The sequence below is a fragment of the Oncorhynchus tshawytscha genome, linkage group LG04, assembly GCF_018296145.1.
Source record: "Oncorhynchus tshawytscha isolate Ot180627B linkage group LG04, Otsh_v2.0, whole genome shotgun sequence".
NCBI classification, from domain to species: Eukaryota; Metazoa; Chordata; class Actinopteri; order Salmoniformes; family Salmonidae; genus Oncorhynchus; species Oncorhynchus tshawytscha.
In genome coordinates, this window is record NC_056432.1 from 12,154,797 (window position 1) to 12,176,149 (window position 21,353).

Genomic DNA, 21,353 nt, shown 5'->3' on the forward strand with positions numbered 1-21,353 from the left:
TGAAGGTCCCCAAGAAACTCCATCATTCTTGTGGCCAGTGACCATGGTGATGCTCTCTGTGCTCGGATAATTTATTGTTATTTATTCAACCTTCATTTAAACATGGAGTCAATTTGAGATTAAAAGTCTATTTTACAAGAGAGCCATGTATACATTACAATAAAAACATAATTATAAAGCAACATGCACACATTTGTGTACAAAACAATATAATTCAGCATACAATAAACCAAAACGACATAGAGGACCTCAATCAATCATTTAAACTTCCTGAGTGGCACCGGCACATCTAATTGCAGTGAACTCTGCAGATTGTTCCACAAATTAGGGGCCTAAAAACAAAACGCAGATTTTCCCAAATCTGTGGAGACTGAAGGGATCTAGTGTTGTCCATTCCTGAGAACAGGTTTGGTAACTTATGATTCTTACCTTAATTAATGAAGTTACATATGGAGGGATGTTCTGTAAGATATCTTTGTAAATAAATCAAAGAGAATGCAGCTCTCTTCTTCCAGACAGAGAGGTCCATCCCACATTTTCATACAGACTACAATGATGAGTCCTAAGATTGTCCCCTGTGATAAAACGTATTGCGGAATGTTACGCTGACGCGGCTTACCTACTTTATCAGTCTCTTGTGTCAACCTCACAACTTCGAGAAAAAGAGGAACAAAACAAACAAGAACTGTGCGTCCGAACAAGCGCAGTAACATAATTACCTGTCATAGGTTGAATAAACAAAACACACACACAAAAAAAAAGTGTTTCCACAGAGACAGTCTAGAAGACCGAGACCCATTTCTGTCTGGCTGCTAGATATGTTGTATTTAACCTTTATTTAACTAGGCAAGTCAGTTAAGAATAAATTCTTATTTACAATGACGGTCTACCCTGGCAAAACCTGGACAACACTGGGCCACTACAGCCTGGATTTAAACCAGGGTCTGTAGTGACGCCTCTTGCACTGAGATGCAGTGCCTTAGACTGCTGCACCACTCGGGAGCCTTCCAGAAAATGGGAAACTTTCACTAACAATCAGCATGTACATTTTTAAAATTTTAAATCTACAAAATATTTGTATCTTGACTAGATAGATGTAATTTGGATAAAGCTTGCCTGACACCACATCACTGTATGAAGGAGGTGATGGAAGGAGGGCCCTTGACACACTTGTGCTGTGGGCACTCTTCATTCTTTATATCACACAGGCTGTATTTACAAAGTCGTGGTAACTGTGGAGGAGTTTGTCAGATGTGTTACCAATTTCAACAATAAGTGTGTCTGTGTGTGTGTATCAAGTCAGCGGGTAGAGTGTAACAGTGGGGTTGATGTCTCTGATCTCCTTCTCAGTAGGGATGTAGGCACAGCCGTAGAGGTGCAGTAGCTTCAAACTAGAGACAGAGAGAGAGAGGCCCATTAGACTTTTTTTTTATAAAGCCCTTATTAAAATTCCCTGAACAGAAATCAACAGAAAACGGACATTTCTAAGGGTCGTTGATTTTTCCTCTCAATCTGTCTGCTCATCACTTTGTGTGTTATGCCTCTGGGGTTTCCCAAGGTACAGATCTAGGATCAGCTTCCCCTCCCCAATGTTAACCTTAGCCGTTAGTGGGGAAAACCACCCTCCGTCGTTGACATGCATGTGTGCTTTAGTTCTACCGTTTGCACTGCCTGCTGAGGTTGTGGATGGCCTCTGGGCTGATCTGGCAGAAGCTCAGTTTGACAGTGTGGAGATGAGTGCTGCAGTACTTTGCCAACAGGCTCACCCTGTTAGGGACACACAAGTTACACACAGTCAGTGACACACAAGTTACACACAGTCAGTCACACACAAGTTACACACACAGTCAGTGACACACAAGTTACACACATAGTCAGTGACACACAAGTTACACACAGAGTCAGTGACAAACAAGTTACACACACAGTCAGTGACACACAAGTTACACACAGTCAGTGACACACAAGTTACACACATAGTCAGTGACACACAAGTTACACACATAGTCAGTGACACACACACACAGCCAAGGAGAAGTCAAGAATGTTATAAGCATGGAAGCATTAGAATATCAACCCTGCAAGCTTCTGCATGACTGTGGGCTTAGTCTACAAATGTAGGATCTTAATTTGATCACAGAAGTTTCTTGCAAAGCAGGTCATGCATATTTGTACTGTTTTTGAGTTTTAAAAAGGCTTTGAAAGTTTGCAATTTCCACTTTGAAATTTCAGACTTGATTTGATCTAATGAAAAATGTATCAAGCCCTACAAAAATGTCCATTATTTATAATCCACATACCAACTCACATTTCCTGTTTCTGCTGGAATATATTCCTGCTGTAGCAAACTGTCTCAAAAAAATAAATATCCATATAAAAAAAGATATATGCAGTGCATTCGGAAAGGAATAAGACCCCTTGACTTTTTCCACATTTTGTTACGTTACAGCCTTATTCTAAAATTGATTAAATAAATAAAACATCCACATCAATCTACTAACAATACCCCATAAATACAAAGTGAAAACATATTTTAAAATATTCCTTCAAATATAATGAAAACTTATTTACATAAGTATTCAGACCCTTTGCTATGAGACAAAAAATTGAGTTCAGGTGCATCCTGTTTCCCAATGATCATCCTTGAGATGTTTCTACAACTTGAATGGAGTCCACCTGTGGTAAATTCAATTGATTGAACATGATTTGGAAAGGCACACACCTGTCCATGTAAGGTCCCACAGTCGACAGTGCATGTCAGAGAAAAAAACAAGCCATGAAGTTGAAAAAATTGTCCGTAAAGGTCAGAGACAGGATTGAGTCGCAGCACTCCACCAATCAGGCCTTTATGGTAGAGTGGCCAGACAGAAGCCACTCCTCAGTAAAAGGCACATGACAGCACTCTTGGAGTTTGCCAAAAGGCACTTAAAGGACTGTCAGACTATGAGAAACAAGATGATCTGGTCTGATGAAACCAAGATTGAACTCTTTAGCCTGAATACCAAGCATCACATCTGGAGGAAACCAGACACAACTCATCATCTGGCCAATACCATCCCTACGGGGAAGCACGGTGGTGGCAGCATCATGCTGTGGGAATGTTTTTAGTGGCAGGGACTGGGAGACTTGTCAGGATCGAGGGAAAAATGAATGGAGAAAAGTACAGAGAGATCCTTGATGAAAACCTGATCAGGAGCACTCAGTACCTCAGACTGCGGCGAAGGTTCACCTTCCAACAGGACAACGACAATACGCACACAACCAGCATTTTCAGCATTATTCAATAGATTCACCATCAACATCCAAAATACTCTTTTCAAGATCTGGCCTTGAAATACATTCAAATACAGACCGCAGAGCTAAAATGGTGATTAATGCATTCATGATATCAATTTTGTCAGTAATAGGGCCGGAATCTAAATGTATCATTTGGGGGAGAGAAAAGGAGACACAACCCTTCAGTGATGTAACATCTTTCCAAAATGTAGCAGGGTTCCCTGTATATTCAGATAGTGTATTAACATAATATCTAATTTAGCTTGTTTAACTAGTTTTACACACAGATTTCTCAACCGCCTGAAAGACTGCCGAGTCTGTGAATCTCTGTTGTGTATGACTTCAGATAGCGCTGAACTGAACCAAGGGCAATACTTATTTTTAATTGTACGTTTTTTAAATTTAGCCCAAACAACTACCTCTCCCCCTACTGTATTTATTTATTTATTTTGCTCCTTCGCACTCCCATTATTTCTATTTCTACTTTGCACATTCTTCCACTGCAAATCTACCATTCCAGTGTTTTTTAAATATATTTTTTACTTGCTATATTGTATTTACTTCGCCACCATGGCGTTTTTTGCCTTTACCTCCCTTGTCTCACCTCATTTGCTCACATTGTACATAGACTTGTTTTTCTACTGTATTATTGACTGTATGTTTGTTTTACTCCATGTGTGTTGTTGTACCGGTCGAACTGCTTTGCTTTATCTTGGCCAGGTCGCAATTGTAAATGAGAACTTGTTCTCAACTAGCCTACCTGGTTAAATAAAGGTGAAATAAAATAAAAATACAAATAAAAAAGGGAGCATGTTGTCATGACGTTGGCCCGTGGGTAAGGTTTATGACCCCCCCATAAATACCTTTCTCCCTTCCCTCTCTCTTGACTCTACAGAAGGAATAGCCTTTGAATAGCCTTTGATAAACATAGAGAGTCTGGGAACATCAAACAAGTGGAGGGAAAGGAACCATATGCGTTGGTACTTAATGAATATGATGTCAGTTCGGTTGCCATCTGCTAAATTACGACTGATGACAGGACGACCTAAACTGTATCTGGGAAAGTCTACACATTATAGTTATTAGATTCACATGGAATTGTTGTGCAAATCAAATGTTTAAATATCAAATTATTTGTGAAAAGATTAAATGTAATTTTAGCTTCCAAATAAGAGATTTGGGTTTTCATAAGGTTAGGGCTCTGCCCAATCAGTGGCCCACCCCTGTGAAGAGACATTGGTTATAAACTATGAAACACACCCTTCTCTCCCTCCACTATATAAGCCCTTGACGAAAATGTAACCTCCTGTTCCGAGGACAATAGGATGACAGTCCATACGTTGAAATGGACTAACATGTCAACTACAGAACTAAGCCAACCTCAGCGTGAGCTTTGGTTGCGAATGGTATGAACTTTGAAGTGATACCTCCTAGCCATTGAGTTAGCAGCGGCCACTGTAAACGTGGGCTAGGAAAGGACAGACAGAGTATCCCATCTACCACACAACTACGACACTACAACATATCCCGTTCCCCACCAGAGACACTCTTCAAATGACAAAGGACTCTGTTGTGCAACACGGCCTTCCATCTACCACCAACCTATTGAAGCACAGCTCAGAGTTAAAATGTATTGCATTTTCCTTTTCCAAATGGGCGGTAATTTAGAATGCATAAGATCCTGTATTTACGATAGAGTAGCTGCCTACGGCCCGATAGAGACATCCCTTTGTTCTTCAGTCTTCCCGCTCTTTCACTCAAACCCAACCCCCGTTCTTTGTGTAACCAGCTGTCATATCTGTTCCATCCGCTAGGGACGTTTTCCTTTATTTATGACATCATTTGTAATCAATATATGATTCATTCTGTGTATATGTAATTCTGTGTGATTAGTTAGGTATTTAGTACATAAATAATTAAACCCAATTTTGTATTGCTGATTCAACTTGTTAGCCAGGGTTCGTGAAGATAACCAAGAATTTACAACTTTCAGATGAGACTGAATTAAGGTGCCGATTAATATTGACTGCTATTGATGTAAAATATTACTAGGTCTTTAAGAGTTTATTCGGAAGATAACAGCTCTATAAATATTATTTTGTGGTGCGCCGACTTTCTCGTTAGTTACATTTACATGATTAGCTCAATCAGGTAATATTAATTACAGAGAAAGGATTTTATAGAATAGCATGTCATACCACTTAATCCGGCATAGCCAAAGACACGACAATGTTTATCTATAAAACAATTGAAACATTTGAGAAGTGGTTCAGAGCCAACTCTGGGTCAGGTATAGATGCAATACAATCAAAGTCACCAAAATAAAGATCACAAAAAAAGGCCTGTTCATTGAAATGATCAAAATTCCTCTTGTTAATAAAACAAGGTTTGGATCGAGGCATCTGTATATCCCTGACACATACAATGAGGCATTGGACACTAATATCCATAGCAAATACCCCACTCCCAGAATATTTCTCTGGACTATTTGAAAATATGAGGTCAATCAAAGTCGATTTCGTAGGGTCCTTTAAGTTTGGACAAGTGGGCTTTGTAATCAGCTGGGTTAAAAGCAGTGGTCCGAGCTTAATCATTGCTTTAAAGCAGTGCGTCTTTGTGACAGTGGTCACTGTGCGGTCATTAAAGTCTCTAGTAGTTTGTTGCTAGTGAATAACCAATCCCTTTCATAGTGTGCAGATTAATGGAAGAATCCAATGAACAATATTAATGTGTTGTGTGTCAACAAAGTTACAGACACGGCAACCAGTGGAAGTGCAATTCAAGTGCAGGTTGAGTCAAATCAAATCAAATTTTGTGTCACATACACATGGTTAGCAGATGTTAATGCGAGTGTAGCGAAATGCTTGTGCTTCTAGTTCCGACAATGCAGTAATAACCAACGAGTAATCTAACCTAACAATTTCACAACAGTTACCTTATACACACAAGTGTAAAGGGATGAAGAATATGTACATAAAGATATATGAATGAGTGATGGTACAGAACGGCATAGGCAAGATGCAGTAGATGGTATCAAGTACAGTAGGGTAGGGTATGGGTATGTAAAACATTATATAAGTGGCATTGTTTAAAGTGGCTAGTGATACATGTATTACATAAAGATGGCAAGATGCAGTAGATGGTATAGAGTACAGTATATACATATGAGATTAGTAATGTAGGGTATGTAAACATTATATTAAGTGGCATTGTTTAAAGTGGCTAGTGATACATTTTTTACATGTATAACAGCAGCCACTCAATGTTAGTGGTGGCTGTTTAACAGTCTGATGGCCTTGAGATGATGGCCTTGAGAAGCTGTTTTTCAGTCTCTCGGTCCCTGCTTTGATGCACCTGTACTGACCTGGCCTTCTGGATGATAGCGGGGTGAACAGGCAGTGGCTGGGGTGGTTGTTGTCCTTGATGATCTTTATGGCCTTCCTGTGACATCGGGTGGTGTAGGTGTCCTGGAGGGCAGGTAGTTTGCCCCCGGTGATGCGTTGTGCAGACCTCACTACCCTCTCGAGAGCCTTACGGTTGTGGGCAGAGCAGTTGCCGTACCAGTCGGTGATACAGCCCGCCAGGATGCTCTCGATTGTGCATCTGTAGAAGTTTGTGAGTGCTTTTGGTGACAAGCCAAATTTCTTCAGCCTCCTGAGGTTGAAGAGGTGCTGCTGCGCCTTCTTCACAACGCTGTCTGTGTGAGTGGACCAAATCAGTTTGTCTGTGATGTGTCCTCCGAGGAACTTAAAACTTACTACCCTCTCCACTACTGTCCCGTCGATGTGGATGGGGGTTGCTCCCTCTGCTGATTCCTGAAACACACAATCGTCTGCAGACTTGATGATTGAGTTAGAGGCGTGCATGGCCACGCAGTCGTGGGTGAACAGGGAGTACAGGAAAGCGCTCAGAACGCACCCTTGTGGGGCCCCAGTGTTGAGGATCAGTGGGGTGGAGATGTTGTTACCTACCCTCACCACCTGGGGGCGGACCGTCAGGAAGTCCAGTACCCAGCTGCACAGGGCAGGGTCGAGACCCAGGGTCTCGAGCTTGATGACGAGTTTAGAGGGTACTATGGTGTTAAATGCTGAGCTGTAGTCGATGAACAGCATTCTCACATAGGTATTCCTCTTGTACAGATGGTTTAGGGCAGTGTGCAGTGTGGTTGCGATTGTGTCGTCTGTGGACCTATTGAGGCGGTAAGCAAATTGGAGTGGGTCTAGGGTGTCAGGTAGGGTGGAGGTGAGTTGTCCTTGACTAGTCTCTCAAAGCACTTCATGATGACAGAAGTGAGTGCTACAGGGTGGTAGTCATTTAACTCAGTTACCTTAGCTTTCTTGGGAACAGGAACAATGGTGGCCCTCTTGAAGCTTGTGGGAACAGCAGACTGGGATAAGGGTTGATTGAATATATCTGTAAACACACCAGCCAGCTGGTCTGCGCATGCTCTGAGGATGCGGCTGGGGATGCCGTCTGGGCTTCCAGCCTTGCGAGGGTTAACACGTTTAAATGTTTTACTCACGTTGGCTGCAGTGAAGGAGAGTCCGTAGGTTTTGGTAGCGGGCCGTGTCAGTGGCACTGTATTGTCCTCAAAGCGAGCAAAGAAGTTGTTTAGTCTGTCTGGGAGCAAGACATCCCGGTCCGCGATGGGGCTGGTTTTCTTTTTATAATCCGTGATTGACTGTAGACCCTGCCACATACCTCTTGTGTCTGAACCGTTGAATTGTGACTCTACTTGTCTCTATACTGATGCTTAGCTTGTTTGATTGCCGTCATGTTTCTGGTCAAAAGCAGTGGTTCGCGCTTTCAGTTTTGCGTGAATGCTGCCATCAATCCATGGTTTCTGGTTGGGGAATGTTTTGATAGTTGCTGTGGGTACAACATCGCCAATGCACTTGCTAATGAACAGCTTATTCGTCAATGTTGTTGTTTGACGCAATGCGGAACATATCCCAATCCACGTGATTGAAGCAATCTTGAAGCGTGGAATCAGATTGGTCGGATCAGCGTTGACCAGACCTGAGCGCGGGAGCTTCCATTTTCAGTTTCTGTCTATAGGCTGGAAGCATCAAAATGGAGTCGTGGTCAGCCTTTCCGAAATGAGGGCGGGGAGAGCCTTATATGCATCGCGGAAGTTAGAATAACAATGATCCAGGGTTTTACCAGCCCTGGTAGCACAATCAATATGCTGATAGAATTTAGGGAGTCTTGTTTTCAGATTAGCCTTGTTAAAATCCTCAGCTACAATGAATGCAGCCTCAGGATATGTGGTTTCCAGTTTACATAGAGTCAAATAAAGTTTGTTCAGGGCCATCGATGTGTCTGCTTGGGGGAGAATATATGCGGCTGTGATTATAATCGAAGAGAATTCTCTTGGCAGATAATGCGGTCGACATTTGATTGTGAGGAATTCTAAGTCAGGTGAACAGAAGGACTTGAGTTCCTGTATGTTGTTGTGACCACACCACGTCTCATTAACCATAAGGCATACCCACCCGCCCCTCTTCTTACCAGAAAGATGTTTGTTTCTGTTGGCACGATGCGTGAAGAAACCAGCTGGCTGTACCGACTCCGTTAGAGTCTCTCGAGTGAGCTATGTTTCCGTGAAGCAAAGAACGTTACAGTCTCTGATGTCTCTCTGGAATGCTACCCTTGCTCGGATTTCATCAACCTTGTTGTCAAGAGACTGGACATTGGCGAGTAGTATGCTCGGGAGCGGTGCGCGATGTGCCCGTCTCCGGAGCCTGACCAGAAGACCGCTTCGTCTGCCCCTTTTACGGCGTGGTTCTATTGGTCCCCCGGCTGGGATCCGATCCATTGTCCTGGGTGGTGGGCAAAACACAGGATCCGCTTCGGGAAAGTCGTATTCCTGGTCGTAATGATGGTGAGTTGACGTTGCTCTTATATCCAGTAGTTCCTCCCGACTGTATGTAATAAAACCTAAGATGACCTGGGGTACCAATGTAATAAATAACACGTAAAAAAACAAAATACTCCATAGTTTCCTAGGAACGCGAAGCGAGGCGGCCATCTCTGTCAGTGCCGGAAGTAGATGTAGAGTATGTGATATATTATAGTAGCCCTGTAACATAGTCTCTGTCCCAAATGGCACCAGATTCCCTATATAGTACAGTATCAGAAACCTATGGACCCCAGGAAGAGTATCTGCTGCTTCTGCAAAAGCTAATAAACACATAATACAAGTAGTGCACTATAAAGGAAATAGGGTGCCATTTAAGACACACTGATAGTGTAGCCTACCCTCTGGTCCCTGTGGCGGTGGAGCTCAGGTCCAGGTACTGCAGGCATCTACAGGCCACAGCTACAGCCTTAACACCAGCATCACTCACCTTACCGCAGCCACTTAGATCCAACAACCTGACACACACACAGACACAGACAGACATGCATACACACACCACAGACACACCACAGACAAAGACACAGACGACACACACACACACACACACACACACACACACACACACACACACACACACACACACACACACACACACACACACACACAGACACACACACACACACACACACACACACACACACACACACACATACAAGCAAACGTGTGAAACAAGAGTGAATGACTGAATGAATGAGTGATTGACTTACAGGCTGGCTGTTTGCGTATACATAGAAGCATACCTGATGTGGGGAGTGTGGGTGCTGATCTTGTGCAGGCTCATGTCAGTGACTCCAGGGCAGGAGCTGAGGGTCAGCCTCTGGAGTTCAGGGCACTGCAGGAGGACCTGATGAACTGTCTGATCACTCACCTATACAGGTGGGATGAACATCAATGACTACTAATAATATTTACATATCCTACATTACTAATAATATTTACATATCCTACATTACTAATCTCATATGTACATATATACTGTATTCTACACCATCTACTGCATCTTGCCTAAGCCTCACGGCCATCGCTCATCCATATATATACTGTATTTTATACCATCTACTGCATCTTGCCTAAGCCGCACGGCCATCTCTCATCCATATATTTCTATGTACATATTCTTATTCATCCCTTTACATTTGTGTGTATTAGGTAGTTGTTGTGAATTTGTTAGATTACTTGTTAGATATTACTACACTGTAGGAACTAGAAGCACAAGCATTTCACTACACTCAAATTAACATCTGCTAACTATGCGTATGTAACCAATAAGATTTGATCTGATTTGATTTGACTACTAAGCATCAAATACACACACACACACACACACACACACACACACACACACACACACACACACACACACACACACACACACACACACACACACACACACACACACACACACACACACACACACACACACACACACTTACTGCGTGCAGTCCAGTCAGGTTAAGGGCTTGAAGGCGTTTGAGTCGTGACGTCACCAGGGTCAGATAGGGGTGAGTGACCTTAGGGATCTGGCCGATGTTCAGAGTCTCCAGCCCAGGACACAACTCTGACACTGTGTTCAGACATGAGGGACTGATAGACAGGCAGCCAAACACTTCCAACCTGCGCAGACTGGTACACACACATTAAAATAAACTAACATACAAGTTACACACACACACACACACACACACACACACACACACACACACACACACACACACACACACACACACACACACACACACACACACACACACACACACACACACACACATCAAAGTACAAAAGCCTTTTCCACACTTCCACACTCACCTGTCTCTGCATCTTATGACGAGGGCATTCAGGGCTTCATCTGTAACTTGGCAACCATTGAGAACAACAGTCTTCAGGCTGCAGACATGCGTCACAAGCCATGTTATTTCATATTATCTGAAAGCCTTGTTAAACGCATATCATTATGTAACAACATCAAACTGCGATACATGAACCATGTGTTACAGATGGTAATGGGACTAAGGCCTACCCAGTGCAGGTGTCAGTCAGTGCTTTGATGCCCGTGTCAGTCGCTCCGCTCCAGCTGACGTCCACACAGGTCATGTGATCACAGTGTTGACCACTCAGAGTCAGCACCAGGTCACCATGGAGACCAGGCCCACTGCAGCTTGTCACACTCAGCACCTGTAGCCAATGAACAGGTCTCACAACGGGACAAAAATAACAGTGTTTTTGTTTCCTCCACATTATTACAGTTCTCGATCTTTCTGTACAACACAGCAGTTGGTACAGTATGTGACGGGTTAAAACTACCTCCAGAGAAGCTTGACTTAGTTTGAAAAACTCCTTTAGCCCGCTCGGGGTGATTGACAGTCCGCTGCACCTGTAGATAGTCAGGCTTCGAGGATTACGCACACCCACACTGCTCAGCCATTGGTCAGTTAAAGATGAGCTGTTCTCCACACTAACAACCTGCCCTAAAGAGAAATACAGTTTGAAATATATATATTTTTTTACTTTGATATAAGTATTATGGGTATACTGTTGTTTGTGTGTGAGTGTGTGTGATTTCACAGCTCTCGTTAACTCCTGTTTCAGCAGAGAGTCTTACTAGGGGACAGCTGGGGACAGAGGAAGACCCACACACCTCACTCACTCGTTCATTTACTTCCTCAGAGACTTACATAGTGTGTGGTCATTGGCCAGTCGGAGCAAGTGGAGGCAGACCTGGGCCACTGTAGACAGATCTCTGTGTGGCAGGAGGGACAGTATGGATACCCATACCTCATCAGGGAGAGACAGCCACTGTACACAGCCCCCTACAGGCTGGGGGAGAGAGTGTATTCTACTGATTACTCAACACACACACCAGTACACTACCCTCAACACACACACCAGTTCACTACCATCAACAAACACACCAGTGCACTACACTCAACACACACACCAGTACACTACCATCAACACACACACCAGTACACTACACTCAACACACACACCAGTACACTACCATCAACACACACACCAGTACACTACACTCAACACACACACCAGTACACTACACTCAACACACACACCAGTACACTACCATCAACACACACACCAGTACACTACCATCAACACACACACACCAGTACACTACACTCAACACACACCAGTACACTACCATCAACACATACACCAGTACACTACACTCAACACACACACCAGTACACTACCATCAACACACACACCTTTACACTACCATCAACACACACACACCAGTACACTACACTCAACACACACACACCAGTACACTACACTCAACACACACACCAGTACACTACACTCAACACACACACCAGTACACTACACTCAACACATACACCAGTACACTACACTCAACACACACACCAGTACACTACCATCAACACACAGACCTTTACACTACCATCAACACACACACCTTTAGACTACACTCAACACACAGACCTTTACACTACCATCAACACACACACCAGTACACTACCATCAACACACACACCTTTACACTACCATCAACACACACACCAGTACACTACCATCAGCACACACACCAGTACACTACCATCAACACACACACACCAGTACACTACCATCAACACACACACACCAGTACACTACACTCAACACACACACCTTTACACTACCATCAACACACACACCTTTACACTACCATCAACACACAGACCTTTACACTACCATCAACACACACATCTTTACACTACCATCAACACACAGACCTTTACACTACCATCAACACACAGACCTTTACACTACCATCAACACACACACCACAGATGTACATAACCAGTGCTCAGCTGTTTGACTGTTTAGCGGTCAGTAATGAAATACAGTATAGAAATGCATCTTACTGCCAGTTTGAGAGCCCTGGTCACAGGAATATTAGTTGCATTGGTATTCACAGCACTGCCTAAAGAAGTACAAAATGCTTTACATCAGGCATGTGTGATACAGATACAAAACAACATACCACTTACGGTGGGTGTCCACTTAAAGTTGACTAGCAACAACAAATGGGACCTAAAAGACACCCACCATGAGTGCCCCACAAAATTTTCCCAAGAAGAGGCAAAAAAAAACAAAAAAAACACAACAAACTAAAAAACAGGAAGCAAACCAAAAAGTGTAGCAAAACAAAAACATGGAAATCAAATGAAAGACCTGTAACAGTAAGGGTGTGTGTATGTATGTATGTGTGTGTGTATGTATGTATGTGTGTGTGTGTGTGTCTGTGTCTGTGCGTGCATGTGTGTGTGTGTGTCTGTGGGTGTGTCTGTGTGTGTGTGTGTGTGTAATCTCGCTTTCATTCTGTCTAAATCCGTGAAGAGTCTTATGACTATTGCGAGGTTGTGAGGGGCGAAATTAATTTCAAACCAAGATCTTGAGTTTCCCCCAAAAACATAACACGCATTATGTAACTTCTTCAACCTTTTATGCCCTGCATTCTGGATTCTTGTATAGCTTTGTGTTCTAAGAAACAGGGTTCTGTAATAACCGGTCACATTACACTTTATACTTGATAAAGGGTTTAGTTAGACAGTGTACTACAGATAAAAAGGTATCTATAAACTAAGATTTGATATACTATAAACTGTTCCATATACATTATAATGTGCATCAGTGGACATATAGTAATCTAGTGTAGCAGTTGTCTCTGCTGTGCTCACCCAGAGGGAGCTGAAGTGTTGTTGGTGGTCTGGGTCCAGAACAGGAACTTTCAGACACTACACCTGCTGAGTGGGGTCTGTTGGGGTGCTGGGACCTGCAGCCAAAGGAGGGAGATGTCAGTGACAGTTCATCTAATCTGTCTGGTTACAGTATTATGTAGAGTTGTGTTGTCTCTCTTGTCGTGATGTGTGATTTGTTTTATATATATTTTTTAAATATTTTTAATCCCAGCCCCTGTCCCTGCAGGAGGCCTTTTGCCTTTTGGTAGGCCGTCATTGTAAATAAGATTTTGTTCTTAACTGACTTGCCTAGTTAAATAAAGGTTAAATAAAAATAAATAAATACAATCTCTAGAGGTCAGGCTATTAACTAGGAACTAAATGGAAGCAAACGGGTGAAAACAAGGAGAGACTAACCTGAACTTCTCCAATAACAATTTTTTCATTTGATCTAACTATGCAAATCAGTTAAGAACAAATTCTTATGTTCAATGACAGCCTAGGAACGGTGGGTTAACTGCCTTGTTCAGGGGCAGAATGACAGATTTTTACCTTGTCAGCTCGGGGATTCGATCTTGCAACCTTCCAGGTACTAGTCCAACACTAACCACTAGGTTACCTGCTGCCCCAATGCCCATTATCACTGCAAAACTTTGTCTGTTGCAAAATGTTTTGCTACGCTTTACTATGGTGTGCACTAATGAATACTGCCCCTATATGTAGGACCTTCCACCCCAACCTGGGATATGGATGCCTGATGAAGACCTAAGGGTCGAAATGTTGTAAATAAATATCACCTGGGAGCATGAGCAGCAGTGTGACGTTTTCCTTTCTGTTTTCCATGAGTTAGCCTACAACCCCAGGACCTGTGGAAAGTACCTGGATGTGCGTATGTTCTTCAGGTTTTATACTCTAATGAATACACCACGCATGCTGATGTCTTTCTGAGTGCAGGTGCAGTCCCGCTGATAGACTACAGAGAGCAGTGTGACTCCCTTTGAGTGTGACTTGCCACAGGGCAGCTTCCAGTGTTTTTTGTGGAATTAAAAAAGTGCCGGTACTCACTTACATTTTTTACAAAAAATTGTGTTATGCCATTTCGCAGACACTTTTCTCATGAAAGATGTCACCATGGAAGCACTTCTCATGAAAGATGTTCCCGTGGCAGCATTTCTCATGATAGATGTTACCGTGGCAGCACTTCTCCATGAGTGAAGGATGACCAGGAGAGGCTTGACCTTTCCCAGAACCTCCAGGAATGACCGCGACCTCTGACACGAGCCTGACTCCTGGCACCAGGTTGACCTCCGCTGCTCTTGGGCTGCATCACTGACCAAAGGCAAACAAAGAACACACCCAGAGATATCATGGCACGGTCTCTACAACACACAGAGCTGTATGTAATGAGTGTGTACGTCATCTCTAGGTAAGGTAGGTATGCTGTTTTATTTCACGTCTGAATAGGATGCTATATTAGAGACATACCTCTACTGTTCTTCACTTCTGAACTCTTGAATGGTGCACGCCTCCCATCGTTGTGGATGTCCTGATGGACATGTTGCTTAGCAACCACCAGCTCAGCACTCAGAGGTTGCTCGGAGTGGTCAGCCGTTTGGTCAGCAGGTAGGGTCATGACGTCAGCAGGTAGGGTCATGACGTCAGCAGGTAGGGTCATGACGTCAGCAGGTAGGGTCATGACGTCTGCAGGTAGGGTCATGACGTCAGCAGGTAGGGTCATGACGTCAGCAGGTAGGGTCATGACGTCAGCAGGTAGGGTCATGACGTCAGCAGGTAGGGTCATGACGTCTGCAGGTAGGGTCATGACATCAGCAGGTAGGGTCATGACGTCAGCAGGTAGGGTCATGACGTCAGCAGGTAGGGTCATGACGTCAGCAGGTAGGGTCATGACGTCAGCAGGTAGGGTCATGACGTCAGCAGGTAGGGTCATGACGTCTGCAGGTAGGGTCATGACGTCAGCAGGTAGGGTCATGACGTCTGCAGGTAGGGTCATGACGTCAGCAGGTAGGGTCATGACGTCTGCAGGTAGGGTCATGACGTCAGCAGGTGCTTGGTTCTGCTCTGTTCTGAGGTGGTCCAAACGGGACACACACAGCAGATACTCCTCATACACACTCAGGCCCTCTGACACCCAGCCGTTGGCTCCCCAATCTAGATGTTCACCCTCTAGTGCGACCCTAGAGGATCCATAAGGTATGATACTACTGGTTCCCTCAAGGCCTGTTTTTGGGTCCTCCTCCTCCGCCACCGCCTTCTCCTCTTTGTGTTCCTGCATTCCCAAAACTCTGTCCTCTCTCTCTCCACAATCCCCTTCCCTTGATATGAGGTCATGGGCTCTGGATAAAGGACCATATCCAGGCAACCATAGGATAGTGTCACTGTCCACTGAGGAGCAACAGTTTGTAACGCTACTGTCTCTGTCTCTTAGGCTCTCACTGATGGAAACACCATCTCTCCCCTCAGGATGAGGAGCTATTGGTTTGTGGGGAGTCTGGTCTGCCTGAGGGTTGTCTACACCAAGGAAACATGGTTGGTCATTGTTATCCTCTTGTGGCCCAGAGAACAGGACCAGCTCCTTATGCCCAGGATTCTCTTTAAACTCAGGCCCAGAAAACTCACGGCCACCTGGGGTGTGGGAGAGAGTGTGGCAGGGCAGTGGGGTGGTGTATGGAAGCCTGGTCAGAGGCTCTGATTGGCCTACCATGTTTTCTCTCACATTTCTGCTTCTGACAAGATTGTGGAAGGTTTCACGCTGGGAGACAGCAGCTCTTCCACCGACCTCGAGTCGATGCGCTGCTGAAGTAGAGTGCAAATGCGGGGAGGAAGGGGAGGTTCTGCTGAGATTATGCCCATCCTGACTGGTCCCGAGGAAATTCTTAGCCCAGTCCAACACATGGCGTAGCTTCTGCTGCTCAGTCAGGACTGAGCCCTCCAGGAGACCGGGATCCATCTCCAGAGAACTCTCCCCGCTAACACACTGTTAGACCCAGGACCACACTGCCCTCTGACCCTCTGACCCTGTGGCCACACCCAGTATCATGTGAACTACATCATCTGACCCTGTCTGCATTCCCACCGTCCCGTCCTTTCGCTGCCCCCCATTGGCACTCCAATCATACCCATGCTGAAATCAAAATGACAGAAAGTGAGATAAACTCAATGTATTAAAGCCTTGGTTGTAAGGTTGTAAACATACTGTATGTCATCTATGCACTTAAGTAAAATCAACAGACCAGAAGTACAGACACGAAACTAGTAGCCTACACACATATTCAACTGAAAGTGGTTTGCCATATAAACGTTTACTTGTTGCTATCATTTGCTATAAGAATAGCTTCTTACCCAGAAGTCTCTCCACTCCGGTCTCTTCAGCTGCTGAGCTGCTCACACAAACGTTGTTATAGAAACAAGACACATACTTACTCACCAAGGGAGACTGCAGCGAGAGACAGCCCACTACAGGGATTGGCCAGTCTCCATAGCGACAAATGTAAATACAAATGTATACCCTCATAGAGAAAGTAAATGCATGCTTTCAAAGGACAATGCTTTATAGTAGAAACAATATTGTTTCCACATTAATAATGCAGGCATAGTCAACCACATAAATAGACCTACTCTGCAAGACCACGATACGGAGACTATGGACTGTGAAATCTGAGAAGCGACACTTGAGGTCATTCGTTTTATTATTATTTTTTACCTGAATTTAACTCCTTGACTATAATAGCTGACTGCAAGAGCACTGTGTGTCCACTTTTATACCGAGGCCTGTGCTCTTTATCGTTTTAGATTACATAAGGTTCTTTAGCTAAGTTATTGACATGTTGATTTACTCATCATACCAAGAAAGAAAGAAAATGGCTCTGCATTCACTGTGTACAATCTCCTTTTAAACACCTGTCACACCATACACTAGTCACATACAGTACACCATGGGGTAGAGTTACATAGGCATTAGGTAAACAAAATGGGTTTTAGAATTTGTATTTCAATGTACAGTCCACATAAACCACAAGCTTAAAGGCCCAGTGCAGTCAAAAACATAATTTCTCTGTGTTTTATATATATTTCCACACCTTGGGGTTGGAATAATGATAATGCTCTTTTAGTGTAAGAGCTGTTTGAAAAGGCGGCGGGATGGAGTTTTTAATAGAGCAATAATAAAGAGTTTTCTGTTTTCCTCACAGTCGTTGCTTTTTTGCTAAGTAGCTATTCTTGTTGAATTATTTTATTGAAAACAACCACAGCAAGGTACTTAATTGTTACCCAGAAATGATTTGATATTGAGATAAAAATGGCTACATTGGACCTTTAATTAACCTTATTTGCCAATATTATTAAAATATCGTGTTTTCTGATTGAAGGTTGTGCTAATTTCAAAAGTGTACATGCTCTTTTATGTTCAATAAATTAATTAACTTAACAGTACACCATATTTCAATATATATTCATTTGGGGGGCTTTATTGTGGCAGTATTAACATATAAAACAACCATGTTTTTCTTTGAACATACAAACATTCAAAATTCACTTTACAAAGTTCATAAGGCTTTGTGTTCCAGCAGTGGTCAAACAACTGAAAACTTGCTCTTTTTTTTTTCAATTTACTCCCAGAGTTGTTTTAAAAGAGACGGAATAAGAAAAAAAACAAGTCCTACAAACTGATAACAACAAACAGCTACGGAGGGTAACGCTGCTATCCGTGCAAAACACGTTACATGCCCATTTAACATCGAAATAATCTATGAAAGAACATCTCCTTCCATCTGTACCATGTGATGTCTTACAGGTTTGCATATACGTGTCATACACCTGGACGACCTTTTTTAATCAGATCACTGAAGAGAAAGTGGGTGGTACGTATGACATCAACTCATGTGATTGCATGTTGTTTTTTAATCACAGTATTTGTGCCGAGCAGTCTTGACGGCCAAATCAGCAGTGTATAAATTGCATTTCAGTCTTTCAACTTGTGATGACATAGCTTTATCACTAGCATGGTACTTTCAACTCTCAGTCCTTAAACACTGATTGAAAAACATTACAAACAAACTAAACATGTTCTGTAGCTCAAATAAAAGAGCTTCATTGTGGGCAGTTTCCCTGCTAAGAAAACATGATAGAAAGGCCGAGAAATAGATAATACAAAGGAGAATGCTACGGTGTTATTGGGCTTCAGAACTTTATCGTCCACAGAATACCACGGCCTTTGTCATAGACTGACTCGTTATGATATGGATAACATGATGTGTGTGTCCATGCTAACATCATCAGTGACATCTGTTAGCAATAAGGTCAGGTGTTAGACATCTAGCTATGTTTATGGTCACAGACACATAAAAGCAACCTATTCTACTTGAGACACAATTCCAAATGGTCAATAGTCCCCATGTTTTAAAATGCAGTATCAAACGTGCTGGATTTAAATCAAATGAATCTGCTAAACTGGTTTATGGTTCTACATGATCACTGGTTTCATTATGCATTTCCTCTGACCATCATTATAGAATTTAATTTCTTGCCATCTGATTGGCTTCTTTTAATGCTCCAAAAATGTCAGGCGGACAGTTGGCTTCTAGTGGCTTTCAGAATAACGAACGCTGAACTGAAAACCCCCTACACCTCGCACAACGTCACTCAAGGTTATTCTGTGCACTACCCACTGTGCACTACCCACTGTGCACTACCCACTTGCTAAAATATGGATGTCGTGCATGCATCTAAGCTGGAAGGTAACCTACACATGGGTTGCTTACAAGGGAAAGACACAAAGAAAGAAAGTTCTGCACCACGATTGGCTTTTCTCTATATAACAGTATTTACAGACGAAGGCATGCAGTCTGCAGCTCAGAGCTCATCCACAGCATGAGTGAGGTCAGGCCCACTAAAGGGTGTGGCCTATTAACAAAGTACTGACGCTAGGGCATGTCTTATTGTACATGTGTATACATTAGGCCTATACATTGTGTTATACTTGTGTGTGTGTGTGTGTGTGTGTGTGGGGGGTAACGTCTCTGAGAAAAAGAAAACAAGTATGTTTTGAAGTCAGTGCCGTGGGAGAACATCTCCTTGGTTCAGCCCACTGTTTAAAGCTGGTTACGCATAACGTTATCGTTTATTCACATGAAAACACATTTGATGATTACACTGTGGCTAATAGAATAGGGGTAATGAGAGTGATTTCTGTGGTCATCCTACAGTACTGCAGACGAGTTAAATACATTGTGGGTCATTAGAGTACTTGTAAATTGGGACCAGAAGATTGAGCTGTGACAATGAGTCAGTGCCTGTGTGTTAGAGAATAAAAGATACAGAATTTAACTGACATTTATGGCTACAAACCTGTTGAGATATAATGATAGGGTTAATTAAAGGATATTTTATATTCACAAAATGTTTACGACTATAAAGTAAGTTGTGTGTTTCAATGTGGTGTTCGTTTAGATCATATTGTGTTTGCACACACAGAGACATAATTCAACGTGCGTATGTCCTTTCCTGAGAATACGGTCAAAATTGATATACACTCAGTGGCCAGTTTATTAGGTTCACCCCGTTCACAAAAATGATTCGCTCCTACAGATAGTGAGTCAGGTGGCCGTGTCTTGCTACATAAAGCAGGCAGACAGGCAGGGAGGCATTCAGTTACTGTTCCATTGATTGTTAGAATGGGCAAAACCAGTGCCCTAAGTGACTTTGTATGTGGTATGATCGTAGGAGCTAGGTGCACTGAATTCAGGCTGTTCTGGAGGCAAGATGGGTATACCTAATAAACTGGCCATTAAGTGTATTTTGCTATTTCGGCTGATCAGAATTCTGTTCATGCTGTATTACCTTTCACTCACAACCAATGAATCTGAACATGTTTTCCCCCAACAAACAGCTGCTTCTCTCAATATTACTGTACTTAAGGTAACATAATAAGTAGATATTAGACTGAGCTGTATGGCCCTCCCATTCGAACCATCACTTACCAATCATCTGCCACGATGCTTCACCAATATCTTACTAATGCATCATCTTATTGGTCAACCACTACAATCATAAAATAACAGCCATGAATGTCTTTCCTTTTCTCTACAGCCTGGCATTTCAGTTCCGACTGACCATGAGATGTACAGTACCTTCGGAAAGTTTTCAGACCCCTTGCCTTTTCCCTCCTTTTGTTGCGTTACAGCCTTATTCTAAAATGGATTAAATACATACAAATCCTCAGCAATCTACACACAATACCCCATAATGACAAAGTGAAAACAGTTTTTTTTAAATGTTTGCAAATTTAACTAAAACCAGAAATACCTTATTTACATAAGTATTCAGACCCTTTGCTATGAGACTCGAAATTGTGCTCGGGTGCATCCTGTTTCCATTGATCATCCTTGAGATGTTTCTACAACTTGATGGGAGTCCACCTGTGGTAAAATCAATTGATTGGA

General features: G+C 42.9%; 1 protein-coding gene across 1 annotated transcript; it reads right to left on the bottom strand.

The window, feature by feature from the left end:
- Positions 1-909: 909 nt before the first annotated feature.
- On the bottom strand, positions 910-17,344 carry LOC112247346. The gene is made up of 14 exons (XM_042320332.1): positions 17,257-17,344; positions 15,382-17,038; positions 15,087-15,225; positions 13,897-13,991; positions 13,081-13,139; positions 11,872-12,013; positions 11,501-11,664; positions 11,217-11,371; positions 11,006-11,083; positions 10,633-10,822; positions 9,940-10,067; positions 9,538-9,654; positions 1,660-1,767; positions 910-1,391 (listed from the first exon to the last, which is right to left on the bottom strand). Exons 2-14 carry the CDS (start codon positions 16,862-16,864, stop codon positions 1,295-1,297), a joined length of 2,955 nt encoding a protein of 984 aa, XP_042176266.1. The 5' UTR covers positions 16,865-17,038; positions 17,257-17,344; the 3' UTR covers positions 910-1,294.
- Positions 17,345-21,353: the final 4,009 nt, after the last annotated feature.